Raw genomic sequence first — 17,366 nt, 5'->3', positions numbered from 1 at the left:
TATACACACGCATATATATAACGCAAGGGCTATATCATCCCTACAAGCCTGTTTTGCAGGTTTCCCTATAATAATAGGTTTATTATAATAGGTTTCCCTATTATAATAAAATAATAATAATAAAATCCCCTGACGAGATTTTATTATTATTATTTTATTAAACCAGGGAAACCTGCGAAACAGGCTTGTAGGGATGATATAGCCTTTGTGTTTTTTCTGACCTAATGCATATTCCGCTCTACCCCGGTATTGAGCACTGTATAACGGATAAACCACAGAAACCTCGACTAGATATATATATATATATATATATATATATATATATATATATATATATATATATATATATATATATATATATATATATATATATATATATATATATATATACATATATATTTGTATATATTGTATATATTTGTATGGCGGATATTTGTGTGCCGTACGATGTTATTTGGTTAAGTCGAAAGTAATTTGACTAGTAAATACCTGTTTAGTGTTCTTTATGAGAATCATCTTGTGTTCTAATAATATATTTTGTATTTTGCACAGTTCTCACGGCATGCTCAACATCATTAAATGCTACTTTCGACTGGAGGGAGTAACAATGCATCAACCATCGACTCGCAGGTGCCCAACTATTCCCAACTCTACTTCCTTCTCTTGGGAGTTTTGCTGTTTAGTACAAGTGATCAAAATTCATGTGCAGGCAAAAACAACACATCATTAATAATCATTTTCTAAACATAACACACACACACACACACACACACACACACACACACACACACACACACACACACACACACAAATCCTGCTTCCCAATGTGGCGCCTGTACTTCTACATTTTAATGAGCCACATTTGCATTCCATCAAAGACACAAAAATAGAAATCGGTAAAAATGTTTTGCAGGGCTGTGAGAGTCACCTCGACTTGATGAGAAGAACGAGACTCGAGAGTGTTTTGGAAAAGAAAACCCACCTGGCTTACATAAATGGCTGCGTCCTCCTCGTCGTCGGTCCTGTAGCACAGCGTCAGGCCCAGCTTTTCCTGACTGTTCTGTCTGCGCAACACCACTTCCTGTTAGAGAACCCAGGTTAGTGAAAATAAATAAATATATATATATATATATACGTATATAGGGATGATGTTTGATAAGAAATTATCGAGTTCGAGCCCATCATCAAATCCTCTTATCAAACAGATACCTTATCGATTCTCTTATTGATTCCAGATAGGTTGTTGTATATGGAAAAAAACCACAATATTTGGTTTAACAAAAGCTCACTTTTATTTTATAAGAAAAAAATTAAATGAAATAAAATAAATAAATATTGACTGTTACCCCCCTAAAAAAATACCCAAAGTATATTAAGTGGGATTTTTCAGAAAAACAAATATATACACTAACACAAAAACAACCTGTCTCTGTGATCACTATAGGTGTATAAATAATAATATAGTGTTAAATAAAATCAGTCCCTTGGGCACAAAACTGAAAATAATACAGCTCTCCAGCTTATCTCTAGTCAGGTTACTTCTAGACCTCCACCACAGATCACACCTCACTCCTACCCACTTCTCTAAAGTGGGCTGGCTCAAGGTGGAGGACAGAGTTCAACAACTTGCACTGAGCCTAGTCTATAAAATCCGTTACACCTCCCTGATACCGAAGTACATGTCAAACTACTTCCTTAACGTAAATGACCGCCATAACCACAACACCAGGGGGTGCTCCACTAACCACGTTAAACCCAGATTCCGAACTAACAAAGGTCTTAACTCATTCTCTTTCTATGCCACATCAATGTGGAATGCGCTCCCAACAGGTATAAAAGAAAGGGCATCTCTATCCTCCTTCAAAACCGCAATAAAAGTTCACCTCCAGGCAGCTACAACCCTAAACTAACACCCTCCCCGGATTGCTAATAATCAAATGTAAACAATCAAATGCAGATACTTTTTCTTATGCCTTCTGATCTCTCTCTCTCTCTCTCTCTCTCTCTCTCTCTCTCTCTCTCTCTCTCTCTCTCTCTCTCTCTCTCTATGTCCACTACTTGCTGTCCATATCCCCCCCCCATGCCCCCCCCCTCCACACCCCTGATTGTAAATAATGTAAATAATTCAATGTGATTATCTTGTGTGATGACTGTATTATGATGATAGTATATATGATAGTATATATCTGTATCATGAATCAATTTAAGTGGACCCCGACTTAAACAAGTTGAAAAACTTATTCGGGTGTTACCATTTAGTGGTCAATTGTACGGAATATGTACTTCACTGTGCAACCTACTAATAAAAGTCTCAATCAAAAAAAGCAATCAAAACTCCAAAAAGTGCACTTCTGCTGCTATTGGAACATACTAACTACACACACTATGACACTAAGAACACCACAGTCATCAATCAACAATTCTTCCCCCCTTACATGAGAGCGAAGCCTGGCAATAATTGCATATTGCCTGTTCTGCCCTCACTATACGTGTTGAGGTTATACAGCTTGGCAGACAGCTAACAAACAATCCAAGACGTCTAATAAAGTTCCAAAGCAGATTAATCCATTTAGGCTCTTTATTGTAGTTGATCTTGCTTTGTCTTTTCCTATCTTTACTTTTGTTTTGCACTGGACTGTTATTTTTATTTTATTTTACACACAATGACAAATGTATAAGCTATGTAATTCAATTAACATACTGAAATGTAATACACAATATGTAAATATTAGCTTTACGCAAATATACAGTACTACATACAGATGGTGGAAATATACGACTGGCAGACATTTTAAGTCCTCAAATCATCCATTGAAACAGTGCACAAAAATCGTTTTTCAATAAACATCTTAGTATCAAACTTAAACACTTTCCACCTTAATATTGAGTTATATAAACAAGTTAAACAGTTTACTTACAGACTTATCTTTTCCAAGGCTTGTAAGAGCTAACACAACTTGTCTACTTCTCAATTGTCTCAACCCGGAAGTGCCCAAACTAATGACGCGTAGTATTTTCATATCGCCACAAGGTGTCAGTAAGAGTCTACAATCAAATGGGCAAAACATTGCGTCTCACAGGGCAATTCCTGTGGGAAGGGATTCGTTCTGAGGGATTCGAATAAAGAACCAACTCTTTTTCTTTACTATAGTGGTAGTTCTCAAAAAGGGATTCGAGTCCGAAGACTCTCGGTTCTTTTCTTATCGAACAACCGGGAAAACCGGTTTCGAGCATCATCCCTATATATATATATATATATATATATATATATAGCAGTATAGCTCGGTTAGTATAGTGCAGGGGTCACCAACGCGGTGCCCGCGGGCACCAGGTAGCCCGTAAGGACCAGATGAGTCCTCACTGGTAAATGCTGCTCAAATAGCAGCATTTACCAGTGAGCTGCCTCTATTTTTTAAATTGTATTTATTTACTAGCAAGCTGGTCTCGCTTTGCTCGACATTTTTAATTCTAAGAGAGACAAAACTCAAATAGAATTTGAAAATCCAAGAAAATATTTGAAAGACTTGGTCTTCACTAACTGACAAAAAAACAGATAACAGATTTGGTGTCCAGTTCAAAGTGTGACATGATTTATATACAAATTTGAGAGTTGACTTTTGTATTTTACATGAGTTATTATTTGTACAAACATGGTGCAAAGTAAGTCATGATTTGTTAAAAAATGTTAGTGGGTAGCTAGTTAAAATGGGCCCTTTGAGACACTTGTGATTTAGGGCTATATAAATAAACATTGATTGATTGATTGATTGATTGATTGATTGATATTGTGATTTCACAAGACTGTCTTAGAAGTGATCATTTGAAAATGTTCAATTTGAAAAATGTGCACCTAGAGAAAATATAAAAATAAAGTGTTGCATATTGATATTTATCTGTTTCTATATATATTTATTGTGAGAAATCATTAAGATGATCAGTGTTTCCACAAATATAAATATCATTACTTATTAATAATAACATAGAGTTAAAGGTCAATTGAGCAAATTGGCTATTTCTGGCAATTTATTGAAGTGCGTATCAAACTGGTAGCCCTTCGCATTAATCACTACCCAAGAAGTAGCTCTTGCTTTCAAAAAGGTTGGTGACCCCTGGTATAGTGGCCGTGCCAGCAATTTGAGGGTTCCAGGTTCGATCCCCGCTTCCGCCATCCTAGTCCCTGCCGTTGTGTCCTTGGGCAAGACACTTAACCCACCTGCTCCCAGTGCCACCCACACTGCTTTGAATGTAACTTAGATATTGGGTTTCACTATGTAAAGAGCTTTGAGTCACTAGAGAAAAGCGCTATATAAATACAATTCACCATAATGTCAGCTTAGATTGACAGTGGAAGACATTCATTTCTATGGCATTTAACCTGATGTGCGAAACTGACCTTCAACGCTTGAGAAGACGTGTATGGTTATGTACAATTCCTAACTGGTCGATTTGAACAAGCCATGACAGCCAAATACCAACGGGAATGGGGAGTTTGGGGCGGGGGGGGGGGGTTAGGGGTTTGGGTGGGGCGGCAGCTAAATTAGCAATCATTTGTGGCATGTTTGTGTTTAAATCACCAAAGTCTAATTTTGCCATTGCATCGTCAAATGGCCAACATCTCATTAGGCAGCTGCTACAAACGTATAAAAGCGACGTCGTAACGCCTGCATTTTGTCGGAAGCATCTGCTCGCCACATTACCACCTAAGTGCCACTTGACATTCCTATTATGATGTAATTGAAAATAAATGTTCATTGTTTCTACACTGCGTGACGACACACGCATTCGAGCCCCGAGTATTTAGGTAACCATGACGACCATGCGATTTTTTTTCTCCCCATCCATTTCCTTCCGCTTGTGCGAAGTCGGGTCGCGGGGGCAGCAGCCTAAGCAGAGAACCCCAGACCTCCCTCTCCCCCAGCTACTTCGTACAGCTCTTCCGGGGGGATCCCGAGGTGTTCCCAGCCCAGTGATTATCTTTTTTTTTTTTTTTTTTTGCTTAAACCTTTACCGGGAAAACTAGTCAAACTCACAAAGATACATTTATACAAGCATTATTAGACATATTGCATGTTTGGTTTAGGGGTTATGCTTGAAAAAGGCATCATTAGACATATTGAAGGTTGGGTTTAGGAGTTATGCTTGAAGACATTTGTTTTTGCTTCAATCGCATTACCTCGGGATTCCAAGAACAATACTGTCAAATTGAGCAAAAAAAAAAAATATTTGTGTTTTCTAGTCTTACAAAACCACATGTTTCTAGTGAAACTCACAAAGATTCATTAATATTTTTGAGCGCCGTGTATAATGTTCTATATTTTCAATGGAACATATAACATTTTGGTGTTGTTTACTTGAGTCATACTGCAGTCTACACGTATCTCTTATGTGTGACTGCCATCCGCTGGTCACATTTATCATTTCACCATGTACCAAATAAGATGGCTTCGAGGTCGGTAAGCAGGACCAGAATTATTCCGTACATTACGCGCACCGGGTTATAAGGCGCACTGTCGGGGTTTTGAGAAAATGCAAGGATTTTGAGTGCGCCTTAAAGTCCGAAAAATATGATAATCGCGCAAATTATTGTATGCTTCTTTTCTTTAAGCGTGAATGGCTACCAGAAAAGCGGAGCAGGTTGGTATACGGTCAATGTATACGTCAATGAGAGGACTTCCGCTGGTAAATTACTTTCAAAATAAACTCAGACAGGACTTTAGAAAAAATGTCTGAGCAATTTAATGATTTTTAAAAAATGTTCCTCTATGACATTTTGACGAGAAAATTGCATTTGTGTCAAAATATTGATGTCTTTTTCAAAGTTAATTTAGTGTGAATAATTGTGATTATTCAAAATGAAAAAGTGTGATTTGTCTGACGAAATATTTATCCATCGTTCCTTTTGTTAGTAATTTTCGTAAATTTTAGGAATAAAACACTTTTTAAAAAATTTTTTTTAATAAACCCAAAAAGGAACGTATTATGATGATATCAAAAGTAATATATTTTATTACAAAAATCTAATTCATTAATGATAAAACGACATTCTGTCATACTGCAGTCTACACATGTTTCTTATGTGTGACTGCCATCTACTGGTCACATTTATCATTTCACCATGTACCAAATAAGATGGCTTCGAGGTCGGTAAGCAGGACCAGAATTATTCCGTACATTAGGCGCACCGGGTTATAAGGCGCACTGTCGGGTTTTGAGAAAATAAATAATTTGAAGTGCGCCTCATAGTCCGAGAAATACGGTACTTTTTGTACGCACTTGTTTTTCCACCCTTTTTCTACATGAAACAAAATATATGACCCTCACATATTCAGTAAGTATAGACTCGGTGCAGAGGAGCACCGGGACAGCCAATAATCTGTCAATCATGTTCCAGTTAGCTCCACCCGGCTGCAGGCGGCAAAGTGAGGATGCTTGATTCCGAATGTGTGTAACCTTGTTCTCCTTTATAAACCTCCGCATGCGTGTCAGACACAGCAAGGTGCAGGCCTCATCTGGCAGCACAGGACCCCTAATGACCCACAATGCAGTTCACTGAACCAGGAGGTGGCCATTAAACCAGTGAGAACAACTCTTGGTGGCTTATTACTGTCACCTGCAGGTCGGCTGTCTGACTGTTAGAATGCCTTCCAGACACCGTATTCATTAAAGCAATACACTCAACACGCATGCAAGCAGAAGCACACAACACAATAGGAACTAAACACACTCCAGTAAAATCGCAAGAGGAGACACACCTGGCGAAGCTGTGAGCTGATTGGCTGTGACACATAAGGGGAGGGGCTAGCAGACATGGCCTTTTTTTTTTGTTGCTGTTTATGTGCAACCTCCTGGTTATTGTTTTTAGTATGTTTATTATTCAACAAAATATGATTCCATTTCTAAAAACTATTTGAAATAATTAAAATAAATACAATAACAGTATGGTAATGATAAAACTTTTTTTAAAATATATTTATACAGGTGAATCTCCTAAAAATTAGAATATCGTACAAAAGTTTACAGTTAAAGTACCAATGATTGTCACACACACACTAGGTGTGGTGACATGTGTCCTCTGCATTTGACCCATCCCCTTGTTCACCCCCTGGGAGGTGAGGGGAGCAGTGAGCAGCAGCGCTGGCCACGCCCGGGAATCATTTTTGGTGATTTAACCCCCAATTCCAACCCTTGATGCTGAGTGCCAAACAGGGAGGTAATGGCTCCCATTTTTATAGTCTTTGGTATGACTCGGCCGGGGTTTGAACTCACAACCTACCGATCTCCGGGCGGACACTCTAACCCAGTGGTTCTTAACCTGGGTTCGATGGAACCCTAGGGGTTCGGTGAGTCGGCCTCAGGGGTTCGGCGGAGGTCGAGACACACCCGATTCATCATGTAAATAAAAAGTACCCCCAAACAATGTTCCCTCTAATTTTCCATCTGAATCGCAGGTGTGTAATTTGTTGTGAGGTAATGCACTGTGTTGGTTTTGTTCTTTGAACACGATGATGTTCATGCACGCTTCATTTTGGGCACCACTAAAAAAAACATATAACTTTGTCTTGAATTTGAAAATTGTTTTTTTTATTTTTCACTAAAGAAGGAATCGGTGAATGCGCATATGAAACTGGTGGGGTTCGGTACCTCCAACAAGTGAAGTGAAGCGAAGTGAATTATATTTATATAGCGCTTTTTCTCTAGTGACTCAAAGCGCTTTACATAGTGAAACCCAATATCTAAGTTACATTTAAACCAGTGTGGGTGGCACTGGGAGCAGGTGGGTAAAGTGTCTTGCCCAAGGACACAACGGCAGTGAATAGGATGGCGGAAGCTGGGATCGAACCTGGAACCCTCAAGTTGCTGGCACGGCCACTCTATCAATGATGAAATCGTAACATTGCAACACATGCCAATACGGCCGGGTTAGATTACTAAAGTGCAATTTTAAATTTCGCGCGAAATATCCTGCTGAAAACGTCTCGGTATGATGACGTTTGCGCGTGACGTCACGGATTGTAGAGGACATTTTGGGACACCATTGTGGCCAGCTATTAAGTCGTCTGTTTTCATCGCAAAATTCCACAGTATTCTGGACATCTGTGTTGGTGAATCTTTTGCAATTTGTTCAATGAACAATGGAGACAGCAAAGAAGAAAGCTGTAGGTGGGAAGCGGTGTATTAGCGGCCGGCTGCAGCAACACAAACACGTAGCCGGTGTTTCATTGTTTACATTCCCGAAAGATGACAGTCAAGCTTTACCATTGGCCTGTGGAGAACTGGGACAACATAGACTCTTACCAGGAGGACTTTGAGTTGGATACGCAGACGCGGTACCGTGAGTACGTACGCAGCTGTGGCTTCCAAACATTTGATCGCTTGCCCGTACGTGCGTGCCGCTATGTGCATGTCACGTACGTAACTTTGGGGAAATATATGTGCTGTATGAACTTTGCGGAAGTGAACGGTACTTTGGGCTGTGGGATTGAGTGTGTTGTGCGGGTGTTTGAGTTGTATCGGCGGGTTATATGGACGGGAGGGGGGAGGTGTTTGTTATGCGGGATTCATTTGTGGCATATTAAATATAAGCCTGGTTGTGTTGTGGCTAATAGAGTATATATATGTCTTGTGTTTATTTACTGTTTTAGTCGTTCCCAGCTGAATATCAGGTCACCCCCGCCTCTCACAGCATCTTCCCTATCTGAATCGCTTCCACTGCCCTCTAGTCCTTCACTCTCACTTTCCCCATCCACAAATCTTTCATCCTCGCTCAAATTAATGGGGAAATCGCCGCTTTCTCGGTCCGAATCGCTCTCGCTGCTGGTGGCCACGCGCATATCGTCTGCTACTTCCGGTACAGGCAAGGCTTTTTTATCAGCGACCAAAAGTTGCGAACTTTATCGTCGATGTTCTCTACTAAATCCTTTCAGCAAAAATATGGCAATATCGCGAAATGATCAAGTATTACACATAGAATGGATCTGCCGTTTAAATAAGAAAATCGCATTTCAGTAGGCCTTTAAGAAAGATGAACGAGGCTGTCATGTCCGTCATTGGTGGTCCAAGGAACCCGGAGGAACGAGACCTCCACAAGGCGTAATAGGCATTAAAAGCCACAAAATGCAACGGGTCCATCAGACCCACAAACCCTGGCTGAGTAACAACAATATGAACATTACATAAGGGTTAAAAAGACAGAATAATAGACCAACCTCATAAACATACTCTTCAGTCCTCCCCACTTCTGCCGGTGTGTTGGACAGGTACTCGGGACATTCATAAAACTCGTGCTCCATTGTGTGGATGGAGTGACAGCTGAGGAAAAGGCAATTAAAACAAATCCGGTACATTTTGAAAAACTGCAACCTTAAAAAAAAATCTCTCACCTGTCAGACAAAAGGAAGGGACAGATGTCAGGGACGGGCGGCGTGGCGGGCCGGAGCTTGGCCAGTGCCATGATGTGCTCGAAGGTGATGTCCGTCTGCGTGCACACGTCCGTCACGCACGCCGCCTCATCCTGGCACTGGGCCACTGAAGCTCTGCCGGGCCGTAGAACCTGGACCACGATGGGGTCATCCTGCTCCACCTTGGAGAAGTTCCTGCCGTTCACCTGCGGGAGAAAGACCGTTTATTCCTCAAATTCCTTTCTTAAGCACGACGAGCCTATTAGACGAATAATAGCGAGGCATTTATTAGTGTTCATTATGTCACTGAGTGACACCTGTCGACTTACCTGAATGCAAACAGCCGACACGCATTTATGCACTGATGCACTTCATTTACCTTCGGAGGTGCAACTCATTTTAAATCCATCACAACCTCACAGGGCCGGCCCGTGGCTTAGGCCGTATAGGCAAATGCTAAGGGCGCCGTCCATCAGGGGGCGCCACGCCAGTGCCACAAATGTTGGAGGAAAAAAAACCTAATATTTCTAAATACATAAAATAATCCCACGTTAATTAAAATGCAAAGTAAAGCCTATTTAATAGAAATATTATGTGTTACAACATTACGCCCCCTTTCCCTCCCCCGGCACGGTGCGCCCCCTCCCTTCCCGTATCATGACTCTTTTTGGACGTCACCACATCAAAAAATCAGCACAAGATGTCAAAACGGCCAAAACTGTCAGGTGCCCAGGGAAGAAAAAAGAGAAAAGAGGAGGAGAAACGAGAAAAAGACAGAGGTAGCAGGTAGGTAACGTTAGCCTATGTGAAATTATTTGTCTGTTACAGAATGTGATAGTAACCTGGCTTTTTAGCATTAAGCTAATGTTACATGATTCGGCAATTGCTAATTAATAAATAGCTAGTTCTGTTTTAACGTCGGGTTAATATTGTGGAGGGGCTAAATTGTTATGGAAAATAATAATGTAACGTTAGGTAATTACAGTACTCCCTGGTGTACAGTCATTTGTAAGTCATTCTAGTTAATGCAATATTAAAAAGCACAAATAGAGAACTCTGTAGGATCCCCTTTTTTTGTAATATAATTGTTAAAGTCATACTGATTTGATATCTTGTTTTGTGCAGTGCCTTATTTATATTGTATTTTTGATTTATTTTATGCAACTTGTTGACACGTTTTATGTTGTGTTTATGTATGTAAAAAATATTGTATTTCATATATTCATTTTTTATTTTTTGTATTCATTTATTTATCCGTATTTTTTTTTATCTTGCTAACTATTCTGATTGTTAATTTGCTTTCTTTAAGTAAAAAAAAAAAAGGTCAAAGACAAAGATATTCGGTTTCTTGTGAGTATATACACTTCACTGCCGATGTGGGGGGGGGGGGGGGGGGGCACCTAAAATCTTGCCTAGGGCGCCAGATTGGTTAGGGCCGGGCCTGCAACCTCACACTGAAGCTAAAACGCCGGGATTTGGTCCATATGGGCGAATTACTCCGGTGCTGCCTGCTAACGAGCTAACTGAGGGTTGATTAATAGCCAGCAGGTGTGATGAAGAGCGCGGGGGGGGGGGGGGGGGGGGGGTGATTTGATTTGCACACATTTTGTACGTCGCGTACGCTGAATTAAGGAGGCCGTTAAACCGCAAATCGAAGCATAAAAAGGACGGGAGGCGCTTTAAATGCAAACACAAATATACACTCACTGCTTATCTATCTTGACAACACCATAAAAGATCACCTGTTTATTCTTTGATGAGATGATAATGCGATGTACTTATCATCGCATATAAATAACCCGTGAGCAAATTGTCCAACAGTTTGAAAACAACATTTCTCAACGGGCTATAGCAAGGAAATTAGGGATTTCACCATCTACGGTCCGTAATATCATCAAAAGGTTCAGAGAATCTGGAGAAATCACTGCAAGGCCGAAAACCACTACTGAACATCACCACATGGGCTCAAAAACACTTCAGAAAACCACTGTCAGTACCTACAGTTCGTAACTACATCTGGAAGTGCAAGTTAAAACTCTACTATGCAAAGCGAAAGCCATTTATCAACAACACCCAGAAACGCCGCCGGCTTAGCTGGGCCTAAGATGGACTGATACAAAGTGTGAAAGTGTTCTGTGGTCTGACGAGTCCACATTTCAAATTGTTCTTGGAAACTGTGGACGTCGTGTCCTCCGGAACAAAGAGGAAAAGAACCATCCGGATTGTTATAGGGGCTAAGTGGAAAAGCCAGCATGTGTGACGGTATGGGGGTGTATTAGTGTCCAAGGCATGGGTAACTTACACATCTGTGAAGGCACCATTAATGCTGAAAGGTACATACAGGTTTTGGAGCAACATATTTTGCCATCCGAGCAACGTCTTTTTCATGGACGCCCCTGCTTATTTCATCAAGACAACGCCAAGCCACATGTTACAACAGCGTGGCTTCGTCGTAAAAGAGTGCGGGTAAGAAAACAGGACTATTCTTAGACTACTGGCAATGTAGACGTAATAGTTTCCATTAAATGAAGAAAACAATAAAACCGCTGCCTAGACGGGCCGTCAAACTTGTAAGTGTGGCGCATCCCTTGTTTCGGAACGCTTAACAAGAAAATATAGCAACGTAGCGTCGGTGTGAAGTTATTTACTTAGGGCGGCAATAAACAACAGAGAATAGCACTGCTGCCTCGACGGGCTGTCAAGCCTGTAAAGTGTGGTGCATCACTTGTTTTAGAAAACTTAGAAGTAGAAATAGCAGTGCACTGTAGGTGTGAAAGCCTTCACTGTGGGGCCTGCAGCAACCAGCAACAGAGGAAATATTTGCTGCCTCGATGGGCTGTCAGAGTAGGAAGTAAACAAGACATGGGGTCCCAGGACTATTCCGAGAATACTAAGAATCAGAAACAAGCGATGTCGTGTAATAGTTACCACTAGAAGCAGCAACCAGCAGCAAAAACAATGACTTGTTTGAGGACAAATAAAAATATAAATAGCAATGGAGATGACCACCAACAGAAAAATAATATTGCCGCCGAGACGGGCTGTCAAGCCTGTAAGTGTGGTGCGTTACTTGTTTCAGAACACTTCGAGAAAATAGTAAGTAGGTGTAAAAGCTTTCACTAGGGGAAGTGCAGCAACCGCTGCCTAGATGGGCTTCAGAACAGGAAGTAAAAGGCCTACTGAAAGCCACTACTAGCGACCACGCAGTCTGATAGTTTATATATCAATGATGAAATCTTAACATTGCAACACATGCCAATACGGCCGGGTTAACTTATAAAGTGACATTTTAAAATTCCCGCCACACTTCCGCTTGAAAAGCTCCTTTGGATATGATTTATGCGCGTGACGTCACAAAAGCAACGGAAGTGGTTGGACGCCATCGGACCCGATAGAAAAGCCTCTTGTTTTCTTTGACAAAATTCCACAGTATTCTGAATCTTTTGCAATTTGTTTAATGAACAATGGAGACTGCAAAGAAGAACGTTGTAGGTGGGATGGATCGGTGTCTTAGCGGCTAAGTACAATACTGTAATATCTGTGATATTTGCATTAGTGTACTGTGTCTTTAAGGGTTTGGGGAACGCGCATGCGCGAGTGAGTTGGCGGAGAACTTGAGTGTGTGTGAGCGTGACTTTTGGCTAACAGCAGCTCGTGTATGTGTGTGCGTTACTTTTTGAACTACAACCAGTTACCGCTTGTTAATAAAGCCATTGAGCAATTTGTTTAATGGACACTGGAGACTGCAAATAAGAAAGTTGGAGCCGGTGGAGCGGCGGACTACAGCAACACCAACACCAGGAGGCTGTGTTGTGTTTTGAGCAGGATAGCAGACGCACTACGGTGAGTACAGCTTTGGCTTCCAAACATTTGATCGATTGCCCGTACGTGCGTGTCGATATGTGCATGTCACGTACGTAACTTTGGGGAAATATATGTTTCTTGCCGACTCTGATGGCAGCCGGGGTGTCGTCAAAAGCGTACAACGCCCGCCGCCGCATCTAAGTTAGCTACGCAGCTAGGTTAGCTTCTGTTTTTTTTAGCTTCGCCAAGCGGAATATTATTAATCGTGTATTTACATGTTCATGGTTTAATAGTATTATTGATCTTCTGTCTATCCATCCAGTCAGGGTTTTTTTTATTTAGTTTCTATCTGCATTTGAGACTGATGCTATCGCGTTGGCTACGCAGCTAGGTTAGCTTCTGTTTTTTTAGCTTCGCCAAGCTGAATATTATTAATCGTGTATTTACATGTTCATGGTTTAATAGTATTATTGGTCTTCTGTCTATCCATCCAGTCAGGGTTTTTTTCAATTTAGTTTCTATCTGCATTTGAGACTGCTATGCTATCAAGTTGGCTACGTAGCTAGGTTAGCTTCTATTTTTTTTAGCTTCGCAAAGCTGAATTATTAATCGTGTATTTACATGTTCAGTCACTGTGAATGTCCATTTCGCGTTCTCGACTCTCATTTTCAAGAGGATATAGTATCTAAAATGGTTTAAAATACAAATCCGTGATCCACAATAGAAAAAGGAGAGTGTGGAATCCAATGAGCCAGCTTGTACCTAAGTTACGGTCAGAGCGAAAAAAGATACGTCCATCACTGCCTTTCAAGTCCTTCACTGTAACGTTCCTCATCTATGAATCTTTCATCCTCGCTCAAATTAATGGTGTAATCATCATTTTCTCGGTCCGAATCTCTCTCACTCCATTGTAAACAACGGGAATTGTGAGCAGCACTACCGCTTGTGACGTCACGCTACTTCCGGTACAGGCAAGGCTTTTTTTTATCAGCGAGCAAAAGTTGCGAACTTTATCGTCGATTTTCTCTACTAAATCCTTTCAGCAAAAATATGGCAATATCGCGAAATGATCAAGTATGACACATAGAATGGATCTGCTATTCCCGTTTGAATAAAAAAAATTCATTTCAGTAGGCCTTTAACAAGACATGGGGTTCAGGCCTATTTGTAGAACACTGAGAATCAGAAACGAGCAAGGAGTAAAATAATTCACTAAAGACAGCAGCTAACAGCAGAAAAATAACATTTCTGCCTAGACGGGCTGTCAAGCCTGTAAGTGTGGCGCATCACTTATTTCAGAATAAGTCAAAAATAGCAATGCACTGTCAGTGTAAAAGCTTTCACTCTTGCTCCAGCAACCGAAGAAAAAACTGCTACCTAGATGGGCTGTCAGAACAGGAAGTAAACTGGACATGTGGTGCAGGACTATTCGTAGAATACTTGGGTATAGAAACAAGCAATGTAGGTGTAAAAGTTACCACTGGAGGCAGCAACCAGCAACAAAAACATTAACATTGCTGCCTAGACAGGCTGTCAAATATTTAAGTGTGGTGCAGGACTTGTTTGAGAACACTTAAAACGATAAAAGGCAATGTAGGTGTAGAAGTATGGCGTCACATTAGTACCAAAAATCCAAGCGCGTAAAACTTACCTTTTGCGCGCGCTTGGTGGCTTTGTGCGCGCGCGCGGCGCCTTCTTGCGTGCGCGCGGCGGCCTTGCTTTACATTGAGCAAACAACCTCAAAGTGCTACAGTGTATTAAAATAAATAAAAATAAAAAGATAATAAAAATAAATTTAAAAAAATTTAATAAAAACTAGTATGCATACATCTAAAAAAGGCTTTTTTTTTTTAAAAAAAAAGAAGAGTTTTTAAGCCTTTTTTAAAAGCATCCACAGTCTGTGGTGCCCTCAGGTGGTCAGGGAGAGCGTTCCACAGATGTCTCGGTCTGTGCGCTGTCATGTTTCATTTTGGTACTTTGGGGGCGGGCATGCTTAGACCACCCCTTCTTTCTGATTGGCTTTGAAAAAAAAAATGGAAAAAAAAATAGAAAAAAAGAAAAAGAAAAATACAACTTCAAGTAGGTGGTAAAAAAAAGGCAGATGAAGTGAAACTATAGCAATGCTTTTCTTTCCACTCTCATGCACACAGATACTCATGTTATGAGAAGTATATTGTCTCAAAAATATTAACATTAATTGTTGATATTTTAAATATCTTTCAGATTACATTGCTCGAATTCAAAAACACTTTACTACACAAATATTAGGCCCAATGTGCAGGATTATTCTATTAGTATTAGTTATTTTTATGTTTTATCATATCTTAGCTTATTTTTATGTTTTATCATATCTTAGCCTATTTTTATATGGTCTTATTATATTTATATTTCAGTTTTTATTGTATTTTATAGTTTTTTATATTGTAGTTTATTTTTATGTTTGATTATATCTTATTTTATTTCATATTATTTTGGACTTTTACCTGATGTGTATTTTAATTATTTTTAATCCATTTATTTGATCATCTAGTGTTTCCTCAAAGAGCCCTCTGGATCTCCACGGTCCAGAGGGTTCCTGTGATTGGCTATTGTCATTGTGTTGTTATTATTATTGTTGTTGTTGTTTGTTTATTTTTATGTACATGTTTGACTGTCTTCATGGGGTGCGGGTGTTATTTCTCATTTTGTTTTTAACTATGTAAAGCACTTTGAGCTGCATTTTAAATATATGAAAAGTGCTTTATAAATAAAAATGTATTATTATTTTTAGTAATAGTACCCTTACAATCACTCCAAACCAGTTCAATAACTTACCTCTTTTTCAGCCAACATTTTTTTATCCACTTCTTCCTCCGTAAATCTTGATACATATTGACGATGACCCGCCCTGCTATACTTCTGATTGCTCAAAGCCAATCAGAAAGAAGGGGCGGTCTAAGCATGCCCGCCCCCAAAGTACCAAAATAAAACATGACAGCGCACAGACCGAGACAGCGCGCGCGGAAAGGCACCGCGCGCGCGCAAAACGAGACAGCACGCGCGCGGAAAGGCACCACGCGTGCGCAAAAGGGTGTCGCGCGCGCGCACGAAGTGGAGAATCAGCGCGCGATAACAGTTTTTACGCGCTTGGATTTTTGGTACTAATGTGACGCCATATAGAAATCTTCACGAAAGCTAGCAATCAACAACAGAAAATAAATATCGCTGCCTCGACGGGCTGTCAAACCTGTAGGTGCGGTGCATTGCTTGTTTCAGAACACTCAGAAGAGAAAATAGCAATGTACTCTAGGTGTAAAAGCCTTCACTATGGAAACAGCAGCAACAGAAGAAATAACTGCTGCCTAGACGGGCTTTCAGAACAGGAAGTAAACAAGACAAGCAGCGCAGGACTATTATGAGAACACTGACAATCCAAAACGAGCCATGTAGGTGTAAAAGTATTCACTAAAGGCAGCAATCAACAGCAAAAAATTCCCATTGCTGCCTAGACGGGATGCCAAACATGTAAGTGTGGTGTATTACTCATTTCAGAACACTTAGAGAAAATAGCAATGTACTCTAGGTGTAAAAGCCTTCACTATGGAAACAGCAGCAACAGAAGAAATAACTGCTGCCTAGACGGGCTTTCAGAACAGGAAGTAAACAAGACAAGCAGTGCAGGACTATCATGAGAACACTGACAATCCGAAACAAGCCATGTAGGTGTAAAAGTATTCATTAAAGGCAACAATCAACAGCAAAAAATGTACATCGCTGCCTAGACGGGCCGCGGGTTCCCGAGAGGGACAAGCGGTAGAAAATGGATGGATGGATAGAAGGTGTAAAAGTATTTACTATAATCAGCAACTAAAACTTAACTTTAGAACGCAGATTAAAACAATGTAATGTAGGTACCATAGTTTTCACTTTGTATGGAGTAACCAGCAATAAAAACAATAACATTGCTGCCTAAAGGGGCTGTCAAACCTGTAAATGTGTTGCAGAACTTGTTTCAAGACACTTAGTATAAAAAAAATATAGGTGTAAAAATATTCACTAAAGGTAGCAATCAACAACAGACAAAATAACATTGCTGACTAGACGGGCTGTCAAACCTGTAAACGTGTTGCAGAACTTGTTTCAAGACACTTAGTATAAAAAAAAATTTAGGTGTAAAAGTATTCA

The 17,366-nt window shown here is 40.3% G+C and overlaps 1 protein-coding gene across 2 annotated transcripts in view; it reads right to left on the bottom strand.

Annotated features, from left to right (window-relative positions):
- The window catches only part of pdzrn4 (PDZ domain containing ring finger 4), a 66,704-nt gene that overhangs the window by 4,767 nt on the left and 44,571 nt on the right, over nucleotides 1-17,366 (bottom strand). The window contains exons 2-4 of one of the 2 annotated variants that reach the window (XM_062066556.1): nucleotides 9,381-9,604; nucleotides 9,207-9,309; nucleotides 983-1,081 (exon numbers count right to left, since the gene is read on the bottom strand). In XM_062066556.1, coding sequence (XP_061922540.1) covers nucleotides 983-1,081; nucleotides 9,207-9,309; nucleotides 9,381-9,604 — 426 coding nt within the window. The remainder of the gene's footprint in view (nucleotides 1-982; nucleotides 1,082-9,206; nucleotides 9,310-9,380; nucleotides 9,605-17,366) is intronic. The other variant, XM_062066557.1, reaches the window with a different exon arrangement.

This window comes from Entelurus aequoreus, linkage group LG12, assembly GCF_033978785.1.
Source record: "Entelurus aequoreus isolate RoL-2023_Sb linkage group LG12, RoL_Eaeq_v1.1, whole genome shotgun sequence".
NCBI lineage: Eukaryota > Metazoa > Chordata > Actinopteri > Syngnathiformes > Syngnathidae > Entelurus > Entelurus aequoreus.
This window is presented reverse-complemented; position numbering and strand designations above follow the sequence as displayed.